This window comes from Drosophila suzukii (assembly GCF_043229965.1).
Source record: "Drosophila suzukii chromosome 2 unlocalized genomic scaffold, CBGP_Dsuzu_IsoJpt1.0 scf_2c, whole genome shotgun sequence".
NCBI lineage: Eukaryota > Metazoa > Arthropoda > Insecta > Diptera > Drosophilidae > Drosophila > Drosophila suzukii.
The window spans coordinates 17623512-17649170 of NW_027255896.1; the positions used below are offsets into that span (position 1 = coordinate 17623512).

The following is a 25659-nucleotide window of genomic DNA, read 5'->3' on the forward strand; positions in this document are numbered from 1 at the left end:
CCCCGTTGTGGTTTTGCTTCCTGTCGGTCAAGTCCCACAATAATTGGCAACAGCTTGGATTAGGCGTCCTTTTTCATCTGCACTGACCTCCTTTAGCCGTTTTTGGTGTTTTTCTTCCATTTTTCATTTTTAAATTCCCCACCACTTCTGCACAAATACCTCCAAAGATTAAATTTCTTATTCTTTGGACCGCGGCTAACGGCGTTCATCGAAAATTCACTCTCGAAATCTGGTATTTTTTCTGGTATTTCCTTAGCTCATCTGAGTACTGCGCTGAACAACAGACCCGACGAAAAGCGTTAGCCGCTTATCTGCCTCTCGCTCACTCCTATGGTTAGCTCGCTATTTTCGTCGATGTGAGTACTAGGCTTTAGATGTGAAACAATGCGAAGTCCATACAGCGTTGAATCGGTTGATAAGGACCCATTGCTTTTAACGATCGGTGATGCATATGCGCTGCATTCTGAACAGCCTTTATACAAAACAGTAATATTTGAATGATTTATACCGCAGTTGCCATCACTAGCCAATACAAAATCGACACTTTGATTTCTGCGAATTATTTGCTAACAAAAAGCCTGAAAAATGCCACCACTTATATATTATTTATTATCACTTATATCTTCCCATTAGCAGTAGTTTGAAGTATTCATAAACTATTTAACTCTGCAGTGTTAATTTTATGCTTGAGATGCCATGCACACAGACTAATAAGTGCTAATAATCCGGCAGCGGCTTGGAGATGGCAACATTACCACCAAATTAGTAATTTACTGAGATAAATCTTCTGATCATGATATTTTACGACTACATGCGTTGGGTAATAAACAACGAAAAGGTCTACAACTGCAGTTAGTTCCGTCAGTGTGCGAGAGTTTGACGCATTGGTGTATGTGTATAGAAAGTTTGAACATCAGGCGTGGCTAGACAGTGATGTCTGGCATTACTCTAACCAAGTTAAAGCCCGGAAGCATCCCCAATACAAGCATCGACAGTAACACGCTCAGTAGTACTCTAGCCCATCTTATGGAAGAGCATTATCCGCAGTTGGGAGCGGCAACGGGACAAGCACAAGCGACCACATCTACTGGAGGGTTAATTTCGGACAGAGCGGAGCATCTGCGACTCCAGGGCAGTCGCCTTCAGACCTCGCGCTTTGCTTGCTTTCAATGTTTCGGTAACTTTCTCACTTATCTGGTAAGGCTAAGAAGTACGCCTGAGGAATTGGAGCAACGATACAAGTCGAAAGAGATTGATAGATTTCTGAAGAAGGAGAAGCACACATTTCGACGACAGGTAAGCCAGAAGGTTAACGGGAAAACCTTTCCCAGGTTCAAAATCTTTTTTTTTGCCTTAAATAGTTTTTAAACTAAGATTTTTTTCGTCTGCTTGCTAAACAAAACTGAGTTTAAACACTGCATTTTAATACTTATTAAAACTAACTTTAAGTTTAATACGCATACGATAATACTGCCCTTATACCATTGTAACAAATAGTTTAATCCTCTTTTAACTTTACGATTAGTTTTAGTTAGTTCTTAGTTTGTGTAACACAGAAATTTATATTAACCCGATCGGACTTTACGTTATTTAAGTTATCTTTATTATATGTGATTTTAAGCCCCCTATTTACACGGATCATAAGATTCTTTAAAAACTTAAAACAAGATGCCAGCTTATGTAAAAGGATACTAAAAGGTTCCCATCAGTGTAAGACATTTAGGAAGATATTGCTTTGGGATGACAGTAACAGTATCATTGTGACAGCTTCATATAAATCACGAAGGGAGAGTAAGGGGCCGTCCATAAACCACGTGGACAAATTTTCAGCACTTTTTTAACCCCCCTCCCCCCTCGTGGACAATCGTGGATTTTTAACTAACCCCCCCCCCCCCCCCCCCCCCCCTTCCCATTTTGTCCACGAGAACTTTTTCATTGAACATTTTTTTTTCTTATTAAAAATGATTAAAAATATTAAAAATGATATCTAGAGATTTTTAAAAATGGTAAATAAATACACTCATGGACAATATAATAGGTGTGTTTTTTTTTCATTTTTAACTTTTTATTTCTAATTCTTATCATCTCCAATCTCAACAAAACAAACTTTTTTCAAAACTTATATTAATTGTCTTTAAACAAAAAGTAGCAAAGGTTTCACAAACCCTATCATAAACAACTAAATTAAATATTTCCTTAAATCCTCAAATTTTGGCTGGACACAATAATAGGTGTACAAAGATAAATGTTTAAATTAAATCAATATTTCACTATGTTTGGTCTTTTTTTATATTAAACTAAGTATCTGGCAGCTAATAGCCGGTATATCCGCCATTATTTTGCAGGACTTTCTCCATTCGTCTTGGCATGGAGGATATTAGCTTGCGACATGTGCCAATTGGAATATTGTACCATGCTCTTTGGACAATATCCCAAAGTTGACTTTTATTTTGACATAAAGTCTTTCCCACCTCTCTTTTGAGTTCACCCCAGAGATTTTTGATGGGATTAAGGTCCGGGGATTGACTTGGCCACTCAAGAACATCCACATTTTGCTCTCGGAACCAATCCCGTTCAAGTCTTCCAGGACGATTGCCAATGAAATTGGGAATATTGTGTCATCACGGACCGTTAGGCGACGATTGGCAATAGCAAACCTACCAGGTAGGATTGCTCGCAGGGTTCCTTTGCTTCGGTCGGAAAATTTACAGATGAGTAAAAAATTTTCATTAGATCGTAGAACCTGGTGCGGACCAGAGGGTGAGAAAAAATGACGTAATATCCTCTGGAGTAATGAAACCAAAATAAATTTATTTGGAAATGATGCCAAAAGGAATGTTCGTCGTCCGATTGGCAAAGAATTTGATCCTAAATACACATATAAGACTGTGAAACATGGAGGTGGTAGCCTAATGGTATGGGGCCGCTTTTCATGGTATTGTGTTGGTCCGATTCATCGCATTGACGGAATAATGGTCAGATTTGTTTACAAAGATATATTGGAGACGATGATGCTACCATAATCCGAGTATGATATGCCACTTTTATGGAAGTTCCAGCAGGATAATGACCCGAAGCACGCCTCTGGAGTAGTAAAGGATTGGTTCCGAGAGCAAAATGTGGATGTTCTTGAGTGGCCAAGTCAATCCCCGGACCTTAATCCCATCAAAAATCTCTGGGGTGAACTCAAAAGAGACGTGGGAAAGACTTTATGTCAAAATAAAAGTCAACTTTGGGATATTGTCCAAAGAGCATGGTACAATATTCCAATTGGCACATGTCGCAAGCTTATATCCTCCATGCCAAGACGAATGGAGAAAGTCCTGCAAAATAATGGCGGATATACCGGCTATTAGCTGCCCGATACTTAGTTTAATATAAAAAGAGATCAAACATAGTGAAATATTGATTTAATTTAAACATTTATCTTGTGTCCAGCCAAAATTTGAGGATTTAAGGAAATATTTAATTTAGTTGTTTATGAAAAGGTTTGTGAAACCTTTGCTACTTTTTGTTTAAAGACAATTAACATAAGTTTTAAAAAAAGTTTGTTTTGTTGAGATTAGAGATGATAAGAATTAGAAATAAAAAGTTAAAAATGAAAAAAAAGCACACCTATTATATTGTCCATGAGTGTACATAGAAGTTTAATAGTAAATTTAAAAGTGGAATAAATAACATAAAGGTTAAAATTAAATTTTTACTATGTCCACGTGGACATTTACCTCAAACCCCCCTCCCCCCCTCGTGGAAAATCGTGGACTTTTGACGAACCCCCCATCCCCCCAAAACTGTCCACGTGGTTTATGGACGGCCCCTAATCACAATATGTTATATTGGCCCAAAAGTTATTTCGTGCAGGGGTGTACAGGAATGCTACTGAAATCAGTTCAGCGGTATATCGTGTAAAATGTACATACATACATGCGCATAAGAAACTTACACTGAATGAGCGATCTGCGATTTCTGTGGCACCCCGATACTTTAATTTATAAATTGTATAGCCAATGGCCTTTTTAAGGTAACTACACAATTTTAACGCAGTCTTGTTCAGTAGTATTTTAACATTCAGTGCCGTTTTCTCGTCTGTCCTGCAAAGTATTATTTTAAAATACATTTTATTAGGCGGCAGTTCGGTTTTCTTTTTTTCGTTCGTCATTTATAACTCCGAGTGAAAGATATAACACGTTGCGACTAGGTTGCAACCCCACAATAGAAGAGCTAGCTAATTGTCAAAAATGTATGGAAAAATTAACGAAAATTACCATAAAGCAGTCATAATATCAGCTGATAGCTTAAACAAAATTTTAAAAAATATTAAAACAATTTCTGCGGAAAAGAAATTTCGTGGAAAAATTATACTATGAGCAAAAGACAATTCTCGTAAAACTGGTTCCAGAGCAGAAGACCATTGGGAACTTGGATATCCTATAAATCTCAACATTTTCTTAAAGATCATCAGAGAGCGGGAAATTAATGAACTGTTTTGATGAGTGCTATACGGAAAGAAATCTCCTTAATAACTGTAAAGGCTGTGGCCACGCAAACACCACAAAAATAGCCTACAGTTATAAAAAGACTGACCCTCGCGTGATATGACATGTTTAACCCATGAGTAAATGGTCGTTTCCCTTAAATAGTTGATTTGGATTACATGGAATATGTTAAACCAAAAAAATACACTTACATCTTTACTTTGGATCAAAGTTTCTCGCCAATCTTTCACAAAACAAATAGTGTCTTGTCTAGCACAAGCAGAAACTTTTTAACAAATTCTTAATCACCGTAATGTTCGATGTAATTTTTTGGCCTTAATATGAGCACCGATAGGTTCCCATTATATACATTTATACAGTTGCGGCAAAAAAAATAGCACCATTGTGTAGGCAGTTTTTCTGTGTGCTGTAAAATGGCCATATTTTACAATATCTGTCGCAAAACTGCGGCAACAAAAATAGCTCCATTAACTGTACCTGCATTAAAACTTTAGTTGTTCAGAGCTTTTTGTTGTTCTATTGGTTTGCTGTATAAGGAATAATTACAATTAAGTTATTTGGTAAAATAATTAATAAAATAGTGTTCCTAGCACAAAAAGCTAATTTCTGAATACAATGCAAAAGATGTTACTTTGAATCGTCGAGTTCTTAAAAGTAATAACTAGTAGTGACCTAAAACAAGAACCCAAAAGATTAAGACAAAGTAGAAAAGCCGCAATGACCCCATAACTGCAAAGAGTTCAGGTGCAGTAAAGAAAGTAGGTCCCGATTCAATTTTTAATATTTGTGGGTACATGAAAAGTACATAATCAAAAAGTTTGCACCTGACGATCAAAAAATCTTCCTAGACTGCAAAGCATGGGTGGATTTGTAGAACGGGTCTTAAATAAGGCCCACAATAAGAGCAACATAAATTTTATGTTCTGGCGGCTGAAACTTTTTTAGGTTTGAATAAAAATGCCTTCAAATTCACATACGAAAATTAAAAATTCCAATTCACATTTGCATAAAACAATACTAGTGGAACTATTATAATGATATGGGCCTGTTCCTATATTTTACCCAATACAAAATTCATTTATTTTGGAAGCTTTACCACGATTATAAAAAAAAGCAAATCAGATAGAGTCTAAATGGGGTAATGGACCTTATAGGCTTCAGAACTAAAACACAGAAAATCTTTGCATAAATGTTATTAAACAATGTTTTTAATGCAAAACCGATATAAAAAACAGCTCTTGAAATTTTTTTGGGCGAGTAACACAACAATACCCCCAAAAAAAGATTTTGGAGTCTAGTGACGTCAAAATCGGTTGTTACTCTCGTAGAGTAAAAGGATATATAAGGTCAATCGGAAATAATGTATCAGGTAGAAGAAATCGTTTTCGTTTAGTTATGTCCGTCTGTCTGTCCGTATGAACGCTGGGATTCCGGAAACTTACAACAATATCCCCAACAATATCCCCAAGAAAAGATTTTGGAGTCTAGTGACGCCAAAGTCGGTCGCTACTCTCGTAGACAAAAAGGATATATAAGATCAATCGGAAATAATGTATCAGGTAGAAGAAATGGTTTTCGACCCTATAAAGTATATACATTCTTGTTGAAGATCGCTAGCCGAATCGCTCTAGTTATGTCCGTCTGTCTGTCCGTATGAATGCTGGGATTCCGGAAACTTTAAGAGCAAGAATGCGCAGCGTAAGATTGTTTCATTGGAGTGCCACGCCCTCTCATAACGCTAAAACCTGTCTAGCACCCACATTTTTAAAGATTTTGTAAAGTTTTGTAAGTGGGATACCATGCCAAAAATAGTTCAAATCGGACTATCTATTAAAAAGGTATAAGCAAATAAAGGAATTGACGCTAGGTGACACTGTTGCGGGGTCTGTGTGGCAACCACATATTGTAGCAGCGCCAACAGAAACTTGCCAAACTCACTGTGTAAAAATGGGTGGCAACCCTCCACGCGACTTCGGCGAGAATCAGCGAACGACACAAGTGTTTTAATAACATTAACCATATTTGTATTTCTTAGTCTCAATAAACTTTAATAGCAAATATACTTCGCCATAGTGGTGACCCCGTCAAGTGAGAACATTATAAACTTTATTTGACGCTCATATTTCGACGAAGAAAGCGATTCAGCCGGTTTTCCATACAACATGTCGGATTCCAATGCTGATTGCCCTGAGGCACTTTTAACAAACATCCCTGCTAACCGGGATGAGACTACTCGTACATGCACACGTACGACAGTCCACTTGCCAACATTTTTATATACCAAAACTCAACTATGCCATGATTTAGTCATTTTAACATATTTATTTATTTAACGTTGATCAGCCAACCGAATGGCTATAAAACGTTGTATACGAAGAGAAATAATTAACACGGATACATAACAGAAAAGGTGATTAATGTCATAGTACCACCCAACGAAAGCAACTACGTAGCATACAAAATCGCTTCCTATAAAAATTTGCGGAATCTCCAGAATCCAAACTGCGCCGACTTCTGCAGGGTGGAGGTGCGTCCAGTTTAAAAGATCCTGGCCAACATGCGACGTCTAGCAGGACCCGGTCAGCGAGAACATTATTCTCACTCTTTTTCTGGCAGAGATGCCGGCATCAACTCGCCTTACCCTTACAGCCTGGGATCAAGCCGATTTGGATAAGGTCGCTAAGATCGCAGACAAGATGCTCGAAGCAGTAAGCCACGACGCTACTTTTGCCATCAGCACGATTAGTACGACTACTACGAACCCATCTGTTTGTGCAGCTTCCGCCGAAGACCCTTGCAAAAACATCAACGATAACTTGCGTTCGCTGTTTCAAAAGTTTGACGTACTGCAAAAAGATGTCAAACGTCTCCGCGTAACCACGTACAACCTGGAAACAACCTCGGGCCTGTTTCTATCACGAGCGATTTTGAGATTACGCCCAAAGGTGCCGCCCACCACGCTCCCGCTTCTCGTCGTTAAGCTAAAGAAGCAGTCGCCTAACACGCATAGTCGTCGGTAGCACGTATGTAACCAGCGAGCCTGCAGCTCATCCTGCTGTTCCTCAGGAGCAGCGCCTACACGTCACCGATCTCACATATCACATTCGCTTCCGCACATATAACATTCGCTGATTCAGGATCTGTGGTATCCGTGATGCCAAGAACGCTGGTTATTTGACACTATATGCATCGAACCAGACTTTCCACAAAAAGCCAGCCTCAATAATGTGCTGTGGTACGTCGGCGATAATAAACGGCCTTGTAAAGTTTCACCGATGATCAAAGTTTAGCTAAATGACGTACCTTTCATGTGTATGAATGACTACACATGAAAGGTACGTCATGGCCGGCCGATAGTAAACTGCCTAGCCAACTCGTGAAGAGATTTGCGACAATTCGCTATTGTTTGAGAGTTTTTGTTTGTCGAGTAAATCGAATTGATAGCCGCTTTGCTATCACTAAAGATATTAAAGTGTTTATTTCTGGACGTATATGTAGCTCAGACAGGTGAGTGCTTTTATTATAGCGTAGGCCTCCGCTAGGAAGACGCTAGCGGTTCGGAAATCTAAAAGACTTCCTGATCTTTAATTGCTTGGAATACGCGCCTTTGACAACGTGCCCTTCTAATTTAGAGCCGTCGGTATAGAATCAGATTGCGTTCGTAGAACCCGGTCGGCATTGCTCCCATTCCATCCAAGACCCATTTGTACACAAATGTTGTACAGAGATCCGTGGTGCCGAGATACATTAACGATTCGTGGAGGTATTGCCTATCCCAATCCACTTGCAATTGAGTAAAGGGCGATGGTCGCTTTCTTTTTACTTTCTTAGCTGTTCAAAGTCTATTTTAGGCGCATGTCTTATACCAACCCTAAGTATCTATCGTGATCACTAAAAGAGATATTGCAGTTCTTTACTTAAGGTTAAGTTGTGCGATTTTAAACTTATTTGTGAAGAGAGAATGATGTCAGACTTATTGATTTGAACCCCATTGCCGTGGTCTGAGAGGCTTTTCCATAAGGCTGATAATTGTGCAACTGCCAACTCTAAATCTGAGCAGAAGGTCTGCCACGCAATTCACTTTGCTCTTATGGCTTTTTTGTAAGCTAGTTCCCGTTTGTAGTTTGGCTACTTTGTGTCCTCGCTCTCGCTCTGTTAAACAGGGCTCTGCAGCTGGTTCTGAGAATCGATAGCTGTTGGCTCCACCAGGTGGTTTTTTCATACCCCAAGAGCCAGTTAGTTTGCCTTTGGTTTGCGAAGTTGACTGGCGGAGGTGTATCAAGTGATTATGTTGTTCCTATAATCTTGTGATTTGAGAGCGTTCATTTTATACTACCCTACCCTAATGGCCATGTCGGCCGAAAGCAGTCTATTGGAGCCAGACTGTACTTCTAGGCCTAACAGGTCAGCAGACGCTGCTTTGCTGTGGTGGAGGTTTATCTGCAGCAGTCGCAGTGACGTCCGGAGTAGAGCCCTGTGCCACCGTGATGTCGCCCTCATCGATGTCGTCTATCGCCGCACTCGCATTACTCTGCTCAGTGACGTATCAGTGGAGTACCCGTCATCCGGATCAACAGGCGCCTACAACTGAAGCCGTCATTCAGCACCCCGCGAGCAACCTCTATTTGGGCAACTGAATCTTTGTTCAGCACCAGAAGCGCATTGTTTATGTCACCCTCGTGTTGCTCCACCTTAACGACTTTCCAGTCCTTTGTGGAAAGATGAGGGTTGCACTGCTGCAGCATGTAGAGGATGTCCAGAAGATGTCCTCAAATGGTGCAGAGTTTGTCTACCTTGCCAGCGTTCTAAGATCCATGCACACAACCACCTCTCATCAGAAAAGTGGTGTCAAGCGGTAGATTTGATCACGTTCACCTTGACATTGTAGTTATGCCATTGCCATAGTGTGAAATGTTTTTATGGAAACCGTTGTGTCTAAAATATGGTATATAAACCAACTAAGCAATCTAGGAAGCACGATATTCGTCCAATTTTCGTTTGGAATGATTTTTCGCTTTTATTTTCCTCGTTGACTTAACATTGATTCGATAAAATTCAACTTATTTGCTCCAAACAAATTTCCAAACCCAACAACACCCACCCATGAACTAAGGCGAAACAAAGTCGCACTAGTAATATGGTTTAAAGTACGGAGCCTGTTTTAAAGGGCATGACTGACTGATACTGATACGTTTATGTTTAATGTAGATGTATTTATTTAATCGAATCTAAAATCATGACCTGTACTGTAGCGTCATTACCAGTCGCAACTTCGAAGGTATGCGTATGTTTGCCAATATTTGCCTTCACTTCAAATTAAATTAACTACACTTTTTACATTATTATTTGTATTCATAAAAACATATGTAAAGTCTTGGCTGGCCAAGTTTGCCGAGGCGCAATCAAGTGCGTGTGCACTAGTCTCGCACATATTACTTATAGTTTCTATGGCAGCAATATGATAAAGCCGTTCGTCGGAAAGTATGTAACAGGCAGAAGGAAGCGTTTCCGACACCATAAAGTATATATATTCTTGATCAGGATCACTAGCCGAGTCGATCTAGCCATGTCCGTCTGTCCGCGTGTCAGTCTGTCCGTCTGTCTGTCCGGATGAACGCTGAGATCTCAGAAACTATAAGAGCTAGGATATTGAGATTTGGCGTGCAGATTCCTGAGCTTCTTAAGCAGCGCAAGTTTGTTTCAGCAGAGTGCCACGCCCACTCCAACGTCCACAAACCGCCCAATACTGTGGCTCCTACAGTTTTGATGCTAGAATAAAAATTTTAACTGATATGTATTGTTTTCATCAATACCTATCGATTGACCTAAAAAAAAGTTTGCCAAAAGTTTTCAACGCCCACAAACCGCCCAAACCTGTGACGCCCACAATTTTCATGCTGGATAAAAAATTTTAACTGAAATGTATTGGTCTCGTCAATACCTATTGATTTGCCACACCCACTCTAACGCCCATAACGCATAAATCTGTCTACCGCCGGCAGGTGGCGCATTTTAATCTAGCTTTGCTGCTTGCATATTTCCATTTAGCTGAGTAACGGTTATCTGATAGTCGACGTACTCGACTATAGCGTTCTTCCTTGTTTTATATATAGAGTAGTCCAGCAAAGTCGCTCGCAGATTCGCCAGCGGAAATTTCGTAAGTAGATTGTTTTATAAACATACACTTGACTTGCTTTTATCTTTGCTATATAAACTATGAACATTTAAAACATTTCTAATTTCCACACCAAAATCAAAAAATCATAAAAAATATAACCATGTATAAAATTTAATCAAAAGTCTTTCAGTGAACGGTCGTGTTTTTGTCTTGCGCTCCGAATTTTGGTTCTTTTTGTCCATAAACCATCGGGGTTTAATTCATATTTTCATACGTCTATATAACTTTTTATGTCCCTAACAACATCCGTTCGCTTCGCGAGTGCATAGTGATTGTTTTGTGTTTAAATTAACAAAATTAGTTTGCACGTCTAATCTCTGTGCAGTGTTTGTTGTTATTGATTTTTTCTAATTGGAGCGGTAAGTGTCTAAACGGTAGTTACCCGCTCTCCAGCACTCCCGCTTATAACTTTGTTTAAACTTACGCTCCCCCAGCTTACTTACTCCCGCTCATTCTCTCCCGCTCTCTAACTCTCTCTTTTACTTGCGTAGCTTTATTCTCTTGGCACTGTGGTTCGGAATGTCGCGATAATGGCTGTCTGCAATTTAAAGAAATGCAAGTCGTTAATTTCGGCTGGACAACAGAGCATTCCGTGCCATTCGTGTGAGAATATTTTTCATGCAAAATGCCTTGGCTATTCGGGCCTGGTACGCGATGCAATCGACATGAGAAGTGGCTTGCGCTACTACTGTGATGAATGCATTGCTTATGAAACCCAGGCACTCTCTATAAGGCGGCTTACAAAAAGCACTGTTACGGAATTAATCCGGAACAGCCGTAAAAATACGGATCTGCTTGTGGCGCTTGAGTCGCAGCTCACTAGCCGTATGCTATCTGAGCCCGATTCTCCTAAGCGTAAAAAGATCGCGGTCGATAGACAACCCACGGTAGCCGCTAGTGTAACTCTCTCTGGCGATCCGGGGTCTGCAGCACAGCAGTCGATCTCAGCCGCCGCACAAATGGTACTGAGATCGAAAACTAAAAAAGATTCGGTTTCCGAATGCAAAGGACGCGAGATTTGGCCGCATGAGACGCCCGAAAAATCTGCTATAAACAATACTTTAATAATTCCAACGCCGCATGTTGACTTAACGTCCGGAGTACCGAATGAAACTGGTAGTGCAGCCGTAAATGCCGTAGTACCAAAACCTGTCACATGCGTGGTACCTAAAACAGTCACCTGTGTACCGCAGCGGAAACAAATTTTTGTTTCTCGGCTAAATCCTGACCTTTCATCGCTGGACATTACGGCCTATATCCGTAACAAAGTTCAGATTGATGATCTAAAGGTTGAACGATTTAATTTTCCATATGCTAGGGAAGTATCATCTTTTAAGATCGGTGTTCCCTGTGCTCATTTTGCAACTATGTGCTCAGCCAATTTTTGGCCTGCTGGCATTTTTGTTAAAGAGTACGAAGCTAAAAAAAAGAAAATTCGTTCAAAGGAAGTTGGAAATCCCCTTAAAGAGCCATCCACATCTTCATCCTCATCTATCTCAATAAACTAGATTCTTTTCTTCAGCTTTCTTATCAGAATACAAGAGGTTTACAAAGTAAGTTGGCCAAATTGTATACTGATAGTTTTTCCTTGTCTTCCCATGTTATTGTTTTTACTGAAACCTGGTTAAAACCGGAAGTTCTAAGTTCCGAAGTTTTTCCAAGTCAGTACACAACTTACAGGCTTGATCGTCCGTCCCGACGTGGAGGTGGAATTTTAATTGCAGTTGACTCAGAATTAACGTCTGAAGTAATAACGTCCGACGAAATAAATGACATTGAATTTCTGTGTATAAAACTATCCTTTCCGGGTATTTCTATATATATAACATGTTCATATATTCCGCGATCATCGGAATTCCCGACATATGCGAATCATCTGTCCGCTATCCAGTTTATCTTAAGTAAACTATCAGATAGGGATCAGTTAATAGTTTTAGGTGACTTTAATATACCTAGGGCGACATGGTCCACCGTCGAAACCTCAAATATATTGTTACCTTCAACGCAGCATGATTTTCTTGGCGGTTTGCTTGATATTTCATTGTCTCAAGTAAATCATGTTTTAAATTTCTTAGGACGATTACTAGATCTATGCTTTGTTTCCAGTCCAGATTGTGTCTGCATAGCTAGAACCTCTGCAATTACTTTACCAGAAGACCCTTATCACCCAACGCTAGAGCTGACTATTGACACGGGTACAAAAGTGTATGAAGTATCTGAAAAAATAGCTAAACGCATCCCCTGCTTTCGTAGAGCGAACTTTCCAATCATTAATAGCCTTATAGCTTACTCGGATTGGTCCAATCTGTACTTAAGTACTAATATAAATGAAGCGGTTAATATTTTTTATAACATATTAAACGAAGTTTTTGATACATGCGTTCCTACGTATTATCCTAAAATTTCAAACCAACCTCCGTGGTTTAACAAAGAGCTGGCACAACTTAAAAATGTAAAGTCTAGACTCTACAAAAAGTTTAGAGCTTCAGGTTCACAAGCTGCCTTTTCCCGATACTTAAGTGCTCGGTCTGATTTCACCGTGCTTAACGCCCAGTGTTATAAAAACCATTTAGCTCGTTGCAAGACCAAGTTTACACTGGATCCAAAACAGTTTTATAATTTTGTTAACACAAAGCGTAAATCTTCTAGTTACCCATCATCACTTAAATTTGAAAATTCGGCTGCTAGCACTGATCAAGCCATAGCCGATCTTTTTGCACAGTTTTTTCAAACCGCCTATTCAACATCAAGTCCTCCAGATCAGTCTTACCCATATGTCATTCCTAAATCAAACTTTATTTGTTGTCCTGTTATAAGTAAAAGCTCACTTTCTTTTGCGCTGAGACTTTGTGTAGACCATTGCACAAACTGTTTACTTTGTCTTTAGAAACATCCGATTTCCCACACAGATGGAAGGAATCGTTTGTTATCCCGCTTCATAAAAAAGGGAGTAAATTGAACGCATGTAATTACAGAGGTATTTCAAAGCTATCAGCTATACCGAAGCTCTTTGAGAACATTATTACGCCTCATTTACAACACAGTTGTAGGTCCCTTATTTCCTCTTGTCAACACGGATTTATAAAACGTAGGTCAACGACAACCAACCTTTTGGAGTTTACTTCATTTGTTATAGGAGGTTTTAGAAAGAATCGTCAGACTGATGTGGTCTACACTGATTTTAGTAAGGCGTTTGATTCTGTAAGTCACCCGATTTTAGTCCGGAAATTGGACCTTTTAGGGTTTTCAGGTGATTTTCTTAGGTGGATTTTAAGTTATTTGAATGATAGGACTCAAAGGGTCATTTTTAAAAACTCTTTGCCATCCCTAATCCGAGTTACTTCCGGTGTACCACAAGGAAGTCATCTTGGTCCGCTCCTGTTTACATTATTTATAAATGACCTTCCATTAGTCTTAACGAAGTCACGGGTTCTTATGTACGCAGATGACGTTAAGTTGTGCCTGCAATATAATGACCCCGCACAAAGTTTAGCTTTACAATCGGATCTAAATGCATTTCAAACATGGTGCATGGATAATGAATTGAATTTAAATGGTTCTAAGTGTAAACTAATGACCTTTTTTCGTGTCAGCCCCCACTACTCAACGTATACTTTGAGTGGTTGTGCGTTAGATAGGATAACGCATGCTGACGACCTTGGAGTCTACATGGATCCTAGACTTAAATTTTCCGATCACATTACTACTATGGTAAATAAAGCCAGGGGCGTGCTTGCATTTATCAAAAGGTGGTCAAAGGAATTCGATGATCCCTATGTCACAAAGACCTTGTTTATTTCATTAGTCCGACCAATTCTTGAGTACTGCGCTCCTGTTTGGAGTCCCCAATATGGGGTGCATATAGACCGGATTGAGTCTGTGCAAAAAATCTTCTTAATATTTGCCTTACGGAGACTTAACTGGGATACAAGCCTAATACTACCATCCTACTCTAGTAGACTACTTCTAATTAACTTACCATCGTTAGCTAACCGTAGAACTATGCTTGGTGTTACGTTTATTAGAAATCTTATTCATGGTGATGTAGAGAGTCCCGAGTTACTGGGTCGCCTGCATTTTAATGTGCCAAATAGATTCACTAGAAACTATATTCCTTTAGTATTAAATAACTGTATCTCTAATTACGCAATGCATGAACCTTTTAGAGTACTTTGCAATGATTATAATAGACTATATCATCTAATATCTACTACTGACTCACTTCCTATCTTTAAATCAATAATACTATCCTCCCTAGTAACTAATTAGTTTTACTTGATGTATTTTGTCTATTCGTATATTGACCTGTATTTTTAATTGTCTATTGTTACATTGTCTTTTTCTTTGTCCGCGATTATGTTTACTCGCCCAAAACGGTGATGGGCTCCGCGCGTAACAAGCTTTGCTTGGTGTCGTAGGGCCACTTGTTTGTACTGACCATAGTGCATCAACGTCCAATAATAAAAAGATTTTTGAAAAATTATTTTTGCTAACACTATTATTTTTTTAAGTTTTCAAGTCGAGGAAAAAAGTTTAAAAATGCCAAAATTAACAAGAAGTAAGTTCAAATTATGAGTATATTTAACATTTGCTTTGTGAAAATACTTTTGACCACCCCTGTAAGTCGGATCCAGCCGGATCGAACATTATATCTTATAGCTCCAATAGGAATAATCGGGAAAAAAATGTTAAAATATTATTTCTTTGGTGTTTTTTAACATAAAATAAATTTTTTTAATAAGTTCTGAGTTTTGAATTTAAGTTTATCAAAATCGGACGACTATATCATATATCTGCCATAGGTACGTTCGAAAAATTGGTGGGAAAATAATATGAAACAAATTATAGCTTTGGTGTTTTATAACATATAACCTCATACGCTTGGAAATAACATTTTTTAATTAGTTCTGAATTTCGAATTAAATTTTATCAAAATCGGACGACTATATCATATAGCTGCCAAAGGAACGATCGTAAAATTGGTGGGAAAATAATATGAAACAAATTATAGGTTTGGTGTTTTATAACATATAACCTCATACGCTTGGAAATAACATTTTTTAATTAGTTCTGAATTTCGAATTTAATTTTATCAAAATCGGACGACTATGTCATATAGCTGCCATAGGAACGATCGGAAAATTGGTGGGAAAATAATATGAATTATAATTATAGCTGCAAGGGTATACAAGCTTCGGCTTGCCGAAGCTAACTTCCTTTCTTGTTTTTCTTAATTCTGAAGTAATAAACAAATGCTTTAACGAAAATAACGAAGGTATTATTATTATACTAATATTTAATTAATGGTAAACATGATATACACATCCGATTTGAAAAAAAATTGAATTAAAAATTCTGAAATACTTAAATAATGATAGCCCTAAGAGAAGAAAAAAATATGACAAAACACCGAAGTTATAATTTTTCAAACAAAAAACTATTTTATTTTTTTGATTATTCATATGGAATATTTTTAAAATGTTATTAGAAATTCTGAAATATTAAAGGAATTATATTCCCACGAGAAGAAGTTAATATGTCAAAAAACACTAAAGTTAATTTTTTTTTTAAATTGTAGTTGTAGTTAAATGTAGTTGTCCGATCCGGCTAGTTCCGACTTATATACTACCTGCATATGCCCTCTGCAAGGGTATAAAATCGCTATATTCGAGTGCCCCTACTATCAGATACCCGTTACTCAGCTAGTGGGAACAAAAGGGAGATGAGAAATACAAGCAGCAAAGCGAAATTGTAATGCGCAACCTACTCGCGATCTCAACATATGGTTATGAGGGCGGCAGACAGATTAAAGCGTTATGGGCGTTTGTAGGCGAGGCAAACTTTTTTTAAATCAATCAATGACGAATCAAATACATTTCGGTTAAATTTTTTGTTTAGCATGAAAACTGTGGGCGTTGCAACCGAATATTGGACCTTGATGAAGTGGTAGCGTGGTTGGGAACGGGGATGTTCCGCTGGCAATAGCTGGCAATGGCGTCTCCTGCCAAGTAGCTGGTTTTGGTGGAGTCCAGTGATTTCACAATGGAGAGCTCGTCAGAGATCGTATTACTGCTGGTAGGGAGCGAAGTCCCATTCGGCATGCCCGTTCCTACTGAGATTCTCTTGAATTTCCTCCAGCACTTCCACTCTTCTGCGGATTTGCCCTGTTGTTGTATTGGGTAAAGTCCCACAATAATGGGCGACAGCTTAAATAAAACGTCCTTGATGTGTCATGTTCGCGTAACAAACTTGCGCTGCGTACAAGGCTACGGAATCTAAATCTGAGATCCCAATTCTCTTTCTTTGATAGTTTCCGAGATATCCACGTTCATATTTACAATTTTTTTTAAGTTTGTGGGCTTTAAAGTGGGAGTTGCAAACTTTTTTTTTTGGGTCAATCGATAGGTATTGATGAGAACAATATATTTTAGTTAAAATTTGTATTCCAGCATCAAAACTGTAGAGTGGACGTGGCACCCTGCAACTTGCGCTGCGCAAGAAGCTCAGGACATACATACAGCTACATACCAAATATCAGCTTTTTGATAACATTTTTATACCCGTGCAGAGGGTATACTGATTGCAGTCAAAAGTTTGCAACGCAGTGAAGGAGACGTTTTCGACCCCATAAAGTATATATATTCCTGATCAGCATGACTAGACGAGTCGATCTAGCCATGTCCGTCTGTCCGTCCGTTTCTACGCAAACTAGTCTCTCAGTTTTAAAGCTATCGGGCTGAAACTTTTCCAAAAGTCTTATATTTTTTGCAGGTAGTATATAAGCCGGAACCAGCCGGATCGGACAACTATATCTTATAGCTCCCATAGAAATAATCGGAAAAAAATTGTTTTTAATGATATCTTTGGAATTTTTTATCATATAACCTTCTAAGCTTGGAAATAACATTGTTTAATTAGTTTTGAATTTTGAATTAAATTTTATCAAAATCGGACGACTATATCATATACTGCCATAGAAACGATGAGAAAATTGGTGGGAAAATAATATGGAACAAATTATAGCTTCGGTGTTTTTTAACACATTATTTTATACTATTGGGAATTTATTTTTGTATTTTTAAATTTTATAATTATAGCTGCAAGGGAAAACAAACTTCAGCTCCTTTCTTGTTTTTATGTTATGTAAAATTGTAAATGTGATTTTGTTCTGATTATCAATGCCAAATCTATAAGGCAAAATGGTTTAAATCTGAACATTTATTAAAATGGTATAAGCAAATAATGTGTAAACTCTTGGGAACAGTCAGATTTTCTGTATACATATCTCCATCTCTCTCGGACTTCCTCAGTAAAGAGAATATAATATTGAATATAATATAATGCTATATTGTACTTTCTTGTTTTCCATTCTTTTTCCTTAAGGTTTCCCAACTTCTGACATATAAGATATTATCCTAAGCAGTCACGTTTGAAAATCATAAAGATTTCAAAATGACAATTATAATTAGGTCAAAACAACTAAAGCTGCCTGAGTTTCAATTATTTTTCAATTTGAAATTTAAAACGATAAGACCAATTTTTATTAAATGGTACGAAGTTGAATTATCGAATAAATAGGATGTAATCGCAAATACCTTTAAAGTGATTGCTTCGGCGTCTAGAGGAAAGTCAACGGATTGGTTTGACTTTAAAACTTAATGTTTTATCAATAAATATGTTGGAGAATTAACGTCATCTTCATGCAGGTCGTCATTGCTGGTCGATTAATCGTTTGGTATCTGGTGTTCCGTACTGGCGGATGCAGCGATTCTTCGTTGCCTTTGTTGCACATTATTGTCTCTTAGATACACACGCGTGACCATCTCACGCCACGGTAAAAACCAGAAGGAAAAGAGATAGTCCAGATCTAACAATGAGTACGAAGCCACACACAGCCTCAGTTCGCAAACTGAGTCCCCATTCTACCAGAACTAGTATCTACCAGCCCAACTTATGGTCACACCTTAAAGTCTCATGCCTATCGAGATGCTGCATTACTTCCTCTCCGACACGGCCATGTTGACATATACACTTCCTTGTGTCTACAATCAACATCTCAGTTTCATTCCAACTTTATAATTTTATTGAATACTTAAAAAAAAACTTAGCCACATAATCTCAAATTCATGTAATATTCCATAACATAACTTTACTGCTATTTTTAACGTGTAGGTAATTTTAACTCTTATAAACCATTTCTTTCATTTACATTTCCCAGCAAGAGATCATTTAAACATTTTAAACTTATACATTAATGAGTTCAAATCATCAATTCGTAATTCAAGATACATAACTAGACTTTTATTAGCCAACTTTTAAATCCATCGCCAAACACATTGGCTTCACACATCTTCAAACAAATTAAATTGTCCATCGCCCACGAATGCATCAACCTTATTGCTCGTCCATCGCCCAACACTTGGCTTCACACATTTCTAAAGAAAGCCTCGTCCATCGGCAGTCACATGACTTCACAAACACTCTTCTGTTTCAACAGACTTTGTTCTTTATAATTTACATCAAGCTCTTCTGGAATTTGGACATCAATCCCATTGGACGCGCATCTTTACCAATCAAAAGTTCTAGAGGACTACACTTTTAATGTACCAACTATATATATCAAAAGTTCTAGAGGACTACACTTTTAATGTACCGTCTATATAACCGATTACAAACGAATGAGCAAGACTGCCAAGTGCTTTCAATACAGCTCTTTGAAACACTGAGGGTGCGTTCTTTAATCCAAAGGGCATCGAAAGAAATTCGTAACGCCCATCAGGACTAACAAAAGCAATATATTCCATTGATTCAGGGTGCATTAAAATATGGTAATACCCGCTAACCATGTCAAGAGAAGTGAAATTTTGGGCTATTTGATCTGATATCAACGATAATGGAAACTTCTCAGCTACTGTATTTTTATTTATTTCTCTATAATCAACACAAAGTCTTGCTGTAGGATTAGCAAATGGTGATCAACTAGGTCTGAAAACTTTATACTCGGTTAATTCTTTAATTTTAGCACGTACTAACTCCCTTTCGCTTGGACTAATTCTGTATGGTCACCTTTGAGCAGTCTTAGTCGATTGAATCATAAACGTTGAGTTGGAACACTTTCTTTTTGTCCATCCATTTTGTCATTTGCTTCTGAAACTTAACAGTAAATAAACCAAACAAAATTCCTTTTGGGGAAACAGAACATTATTTTGAGTGCCGGAAATGGAAAGTTATAAGTTGGGACACAATAATTCTTACCTCAAGAGTAGTTCATACTTTTAAAAATATTGGTTTTTGATAATTCAATCAATATCTTAGTTTTAACTTGTATCCCGTCCTTTTTGAAAGTATTTTGACCAAATTACGATAATAACTTAAATAACTAACTAATAACTAAAGACTCACAACTCCCCTCAACTCAAAGAAATCTACTTTGCCAAAAGCGTCTTCTATAGGCTAATGCAGTTTTGTATGGAAAACGGCTGTGCCAACTTACACGCTCAAAGTTTCCCAACCCACACAAAATGGGTATTTTAAGGAAAAATTAATAACTTTAATACCAACTGTGAGAATAATTGAAAAGAAAAAATCAATTTAAGTTACACCATACACACGTGCATCCTTTTGGATTAAAATAATTTGGTTTCAACTTATATAATACCTGCAATTAAAAAAGACTTTTGGGTTTCAAGGTTTTATTACAATATAAATAAAACTTGTGAAGGTTTCATACTGGTAGCTTTAAAACTGAGACACTAGTTTGCTTAGAAACGGACAGACGGTCAGACGGATTTGGCTAGTGATTCTGATTAAAAATATATTAGGTTGTCAATAAAGTCCTGCGGTATTTTTATTGAATTTTCAATTGTTCATAAAATAGGTTACAACAATGCGATTTAAGTCAAATATGCGCCGTTTTGTTCAATGATGCGTTCTCAACGAGGAGAACCAATTTTCACAGGCCTCCCTTGTGGCCAACTTCAGACTACCAAGCTCGTTCGCCATGGACAGAAACAGGTGGTAATCACTTGGTGCGAGATCCGAACTATACGGTGGATGCAAAAGAATCTCCCATCCGAGCTCCCGGAGCTTCTGGCGCGTCACCAAAGATGTGTGTGGCCTGGCGTTGTCCTGATGGAAGACAATTCGGCCTCTGTTCCATCTGTGATCAATTCATTCTGCTGCCTTAAAGCGGTCCAGTGGTTGGCAGTACAGGCCCGAATTGAGAGTTTGGCCATAGGGGAGCAGCTCATAGTGGATGATTTCCTGCCAATCCCACCAAACACACAGAATAACTTTCCTGGCGTCAATCCAGGCTTGGCCGTCCGGGACGCATCACCGCCTTTCGATCACGACCGTTTGCGCCTTACGTTGTCGTAAGTGACCCACTTTTCATCGCCTGTCACCATACGCTTCAAAAACGGGTCGATTTTGTTGCGATTTAGAAGCGATTCGCTTGCGTCGATACGGTCAAAGACGTTTTTTTGCGTCAATTCGTGTTCGAGCTTCTTAGTGACTCCAACCTTCTTCAAATGGTTTATAACGGTTTGATGGCTTATGCCCAGCCCTTGACCGATGGTATGACTGCTACTATGCCGGTCTCTTTCGACCAATTCAGCGATTTTATCGCAGTTTTCGCCGACAGGCCTTGCGGAGCGTGGCGCATCTTCGACCACCCATATACCAGAACAAAAACGTTGAAACCATCGTTGTGCGGTGAAATGGAAACTGTATCGAGTCCATAAACTGCACAAATTTTATTGTCGGCTTGTTGCTTTTATCGTTGTTGTTCTGTAAAATATGCCGTATTTTCTCCAAAATAATTGCTCCATATTTGCGCAGCTTTAACTCACTCACTAAAAAGAAACAACAATCAATCAAACACGTGCTAGCGCGTGAAAAGAGCATTCCAAAAAGGTATAGCCGGATGCTACGAATAAAACTAGAACTACGCGTAGTGCGTAGAACGGTCGAAAACAGTTCGTTACAACATAATTTAAAAATTAAAACAAGAAAAGACTGCTTTGACTTTTATTTAATATAAACTGTTCAACAAGGTTATGTATAAAACATTATACTAATTTTTTATAAAAATTAAAATTGCCGATTTGCAGAAAAGCGCAATTGAATTTTTTTTTAAGTTTGGGCTATAAGTTACTTTAAAACTGTAATGCAATTTTTTTTTTATCTGAAAGGTTGCCAAAACTTTTTCTTACTCCATGAAATTTGAAGCTATACATAAACTTAACAAAAAAGTCATCGCCATATCTTTGCTCTGTCAAATAAATTTATTTGATTTTTTTTTATAAATCCTATATAAATGGTATAATATCGTGTTAAAACTATGAAACCCTTTTGAGACCATAAAAAAATCTCGATACGTTTTACAAAGAATCACTCATATACTCGGAAACGTCACTTTCACTACGTTGCAAACTACTGTAAAATTCATTATACAAGGGTATATATTTTTTAAATAAATATAATATAATTTATGTGTACAAAAGTTTTTTACGAAGCCTTGATGATGTTGCTGATTGAATTTAGTTAATCAGACTAAAATTACGCCAAGCTGTTAAAGATTACAATCCTTATACTACTAAATTCGGTTCTAGGTAAAACTGCTGCTCCTAGGCGCGGGGGAATCTGGCAAGTCAACTTTCCTCAAACAAATGCGTATAATTCACGGAGTTAATTTTGATTATCAACTGCTACGCGAATACCAAAATGTGATATACCAAAATGTTATAAGAGGTACGTGGTCATTTTTAAGGACCAAAAATTATTTTGGCCTAACAAACAAACATTTAAGGAATGCAAGTACTGCTGGACGCTCGAGAAAAGCTGGAAATTGCCTGGGGAAGCGACGGCCGAGAACAGGATGCTAACAATGCCAAATTGATGGATTGTAATGCATTAGAGTCACCCAGGTTTATAGAATATGCGCCGCAAATTCAACGCCTGTGGCAAGATCGCGGAATTAGAAGAGCTTTTGAGAGGAGGCGTGAATTTCAAATTGTAAGTGGAAAGTAATGTGTTGTTCAAAAGTTGTACCATTATGTTTTTCAGAGCGATTCTGTTAGCTATTTTCTGGACGAAATAGAGCGGCTAGCTGCACCGGATTATGTACCAACGCATAAAGACATATTACATTGCCGGAAGGCTACCAAAGGGGTTTATGAGTTTTGCGTCAAAGTACAGGTAAGGAAATTATATGAAACAATAATATTCATACTCAAAATTCCGATACCACTAGAACATTCCATTTGTCTTCGTCGATGTGGGTGGACAACGGACTCAGCGTCAAAAATGGACTAGATGTTTTGACAGTTCCGTAACGTCCATTATATTTCTCGTATCTAGTTCCGAGTTCGATCAAGTGCTTGCGGAAGACAGGTAAATTATTTACAAATAACAGACATCGGATAAAGCTAAAAAATATCGTTGTAGAAAAACAAATCGTCTGGAAGAATCAAAGAATATATTCGATACTATTGTCAATAACAACACATTCAAAGGAATATCAATTATTTTATTTTTGAACAAAACAGACTTACTGGAACAGAAAGTTTGTGATCCTGAGACTGACATTCGCTGGTACTATCCACAGTTCAATGGGAACCCACACTCAATTTTGGATGTTCAAAACTTCATTTTACAAATGTTTATGAGCGTTCATCGCAGTAGCAGCATAACTAGGATATACCATCATTTTACCACCGCCATAGATACGCGCAATACTAATGTAGTGTTTAATTCTGTAAAGGATACAATACTGCAACGTAACTTAAATGCTCTTATGCTGCAGTAGAATTCTCCCGACAGCGCTGACCATCTTTGTTTCGAAATGTGTAATATATCATTTTTAGCAGTGTATGTATTCTTAAGAAACCAAGCGTGCCAGATACTAGGATCATGTAATTTTGTTAACGACCTGGACATTTGCTGGTACTATCCGCATTTCGATGCCAACGCAATTCGATGTCCAAGATATTTTAAGTAGATTCATTTTTTCCAATGCATAAGATAAGTGCGATACCATTTAGTGGGACTATAAAGTTACAGTGGAATTCTCCCATCAAGTCTTACAAAATTGAAATAAATATATATACAGTTATATAACACAGGAACCCAAAATATAAGCTTTTGGAATTTTCACGAACCATTTTCACTCGCCCATAATATTTATGTACTTTTTTTTAGTTACATGCAGGTATCGAAGTTTTCTGTAATTTTCCTTAAGGGAACGTTCTCTTTGTTTTGGTCGAAATGAAGGCAAAGTTCGTCAATTTTTTGTGGGATAATGAAAAGGCGTACGAACTTCGGGTTTTGCTTTTTGAATTCGTTTATTATTCAAGATTTTTTTAAAATTTATTTGATGGTGAAATTCAAAATGGCGGCTGCAAAATGGCGGCTTTCGTCTGCCTCCGCGCGGCAAACATCGTCCAAAAATTCCGAGCCTGCAGCCTCTTGTAGTCAACTCAAATAGAAAATTGTTATCATTAGTTAAAGTTAATATACTTTTGTAAGGCACTAACCTAATGGCATCAAATTGCGGCCATAAATTGACCGCGTAATGAATGTTCGAATTTTAAAGTTCAATTTTCGTACATTTTTTTCAGTTAAACCACGTTGAAAAATTATAAATAAATTATTGTTTATTTCCGGAGTAGCTTAGTGCCCAATAAAACAGCATATACTTTCATAAAAATTTTACATGAAGACAATCGGTTCACAGGATGAAGCTGTGGACGCGGAATTTTTTTGGAAAACATGGTTTCGAGAAAAACGCGTTTAAAGTTTTTTAAAAGTACGCAGCGCGCGTGACGCAGGTGTATTCGAGACGCTCTCATTCACAAACTATTCATCGTATCGAAAAATCCTTTCACACACATACTCTACGGATATGTGGCTTTCAATTTTTGCAAAAAAAAAATCGATTTTTTGATCCAAAACAAAGAGAACGTTCCCTTAATTGAAGCACACTTTAACACTAATTTTGTCCCCAACCAAAACCATCTTCCATGTCTTTGGGATTTGAGGTTAAAGTTGAATAACCCTGATTTTTCTGATCAGCTTCTACAAAAGAAACACTTTTTATTTTTTTTGGAACCTATTGCCCTTTGTTCGCTGTAATTTCGTTTTTTTTTTAGTGTTATTACGAGGTTGTTTCATTGAAATTTGTATAGCAATGATATCACACAATTTTAAAACTACTTCTATATAGTATCATTAAAAACCAAACATGGCTACACATAGAATGCTTGCCATGACTTTTTTTTTACATTTGACAACATGTAGTTTTATATAACACAGTGCAACACAAAAAAATGCAACCGCATTTTGAACTTTACGTGCGGAAAGTACTCATCGAAACTAGCTAGAACCCATTTGGGTTTCTCTGGCTTAGCTCGCGTTTACCTATTAGGGCGATCTAAAATTTTAAATACCATTTATATTTATAATGGCCATGTCTTTAAAGTGGTTATTACATGTAGATCGACATTTTTTAAAAACAATTTTTTTTTCTTTGAAAAACAGTTTATTATTTGGAAAACATGCTGTGAAAATTTTAAATTTGAACTCGAACTCTAAGTAGCTCAGATCGAGCATATAAGCGAGGAAAGAAAACAAAGTGTTCGGACACTTTAAACCCTTTGCTCGTTCTGAACGTCTGTCAGTATGAACGTTGAGATATCAGAAACTATAAAAACTACAACATTGGGACTTGGCATGCAGATTCTTTGATTCTTGCAGCAGGGAGAAACTCCCACAAACGACCATAGCACTAAAACCCGTCTGGCGCCCATTGTTATCTATACTATTATCAATAATGCATACCAAATATGATTGAATTCGGACCAGTCAATAAAAAGCTATAATCAAATAATAATCAATATTTTGCAAATTCAATCAAGATCGCACACCACATGCAGCAAATCAGCTAAAGGCTAGGTGGCGCTATGGGCTAGGTGTGTTAATGAAAAA

General features: G+C 37.7%; 1 protein-coding gene across 1 annotated transcript; it reads left to right on the forward strand.

Annotated features, from left to right (window-relative positions):
- The first annotated feature begins 505 nt into the window (after positions 1 to 505).
- Positions 506 to 23813, forward strand: cta (Guanine nucleotide-binding protein subunit alpha cta). Its single transcript, XM_070998483.1, has 6 exons — positions 506 to 1296; positions 22287 to 22425; positions 22484 to 22689; positions 22741 to 22872; positions 22928 to 23067; positions 23122 to 23813. Exons 1-6 carry the CDS (start codon positions 934 to 936, stop codon positions 23480 to 23482), a joined length of 1341 nt encoding a protein of 446 aa, XP_070854584.1. The 5' UTR covers positions 506 to 933; the 3' UTR covers positions 23483 to 23813.
- The last annotated feature ends 1846 nt before the right edge of the window (positions 23814 to 25659 follow it).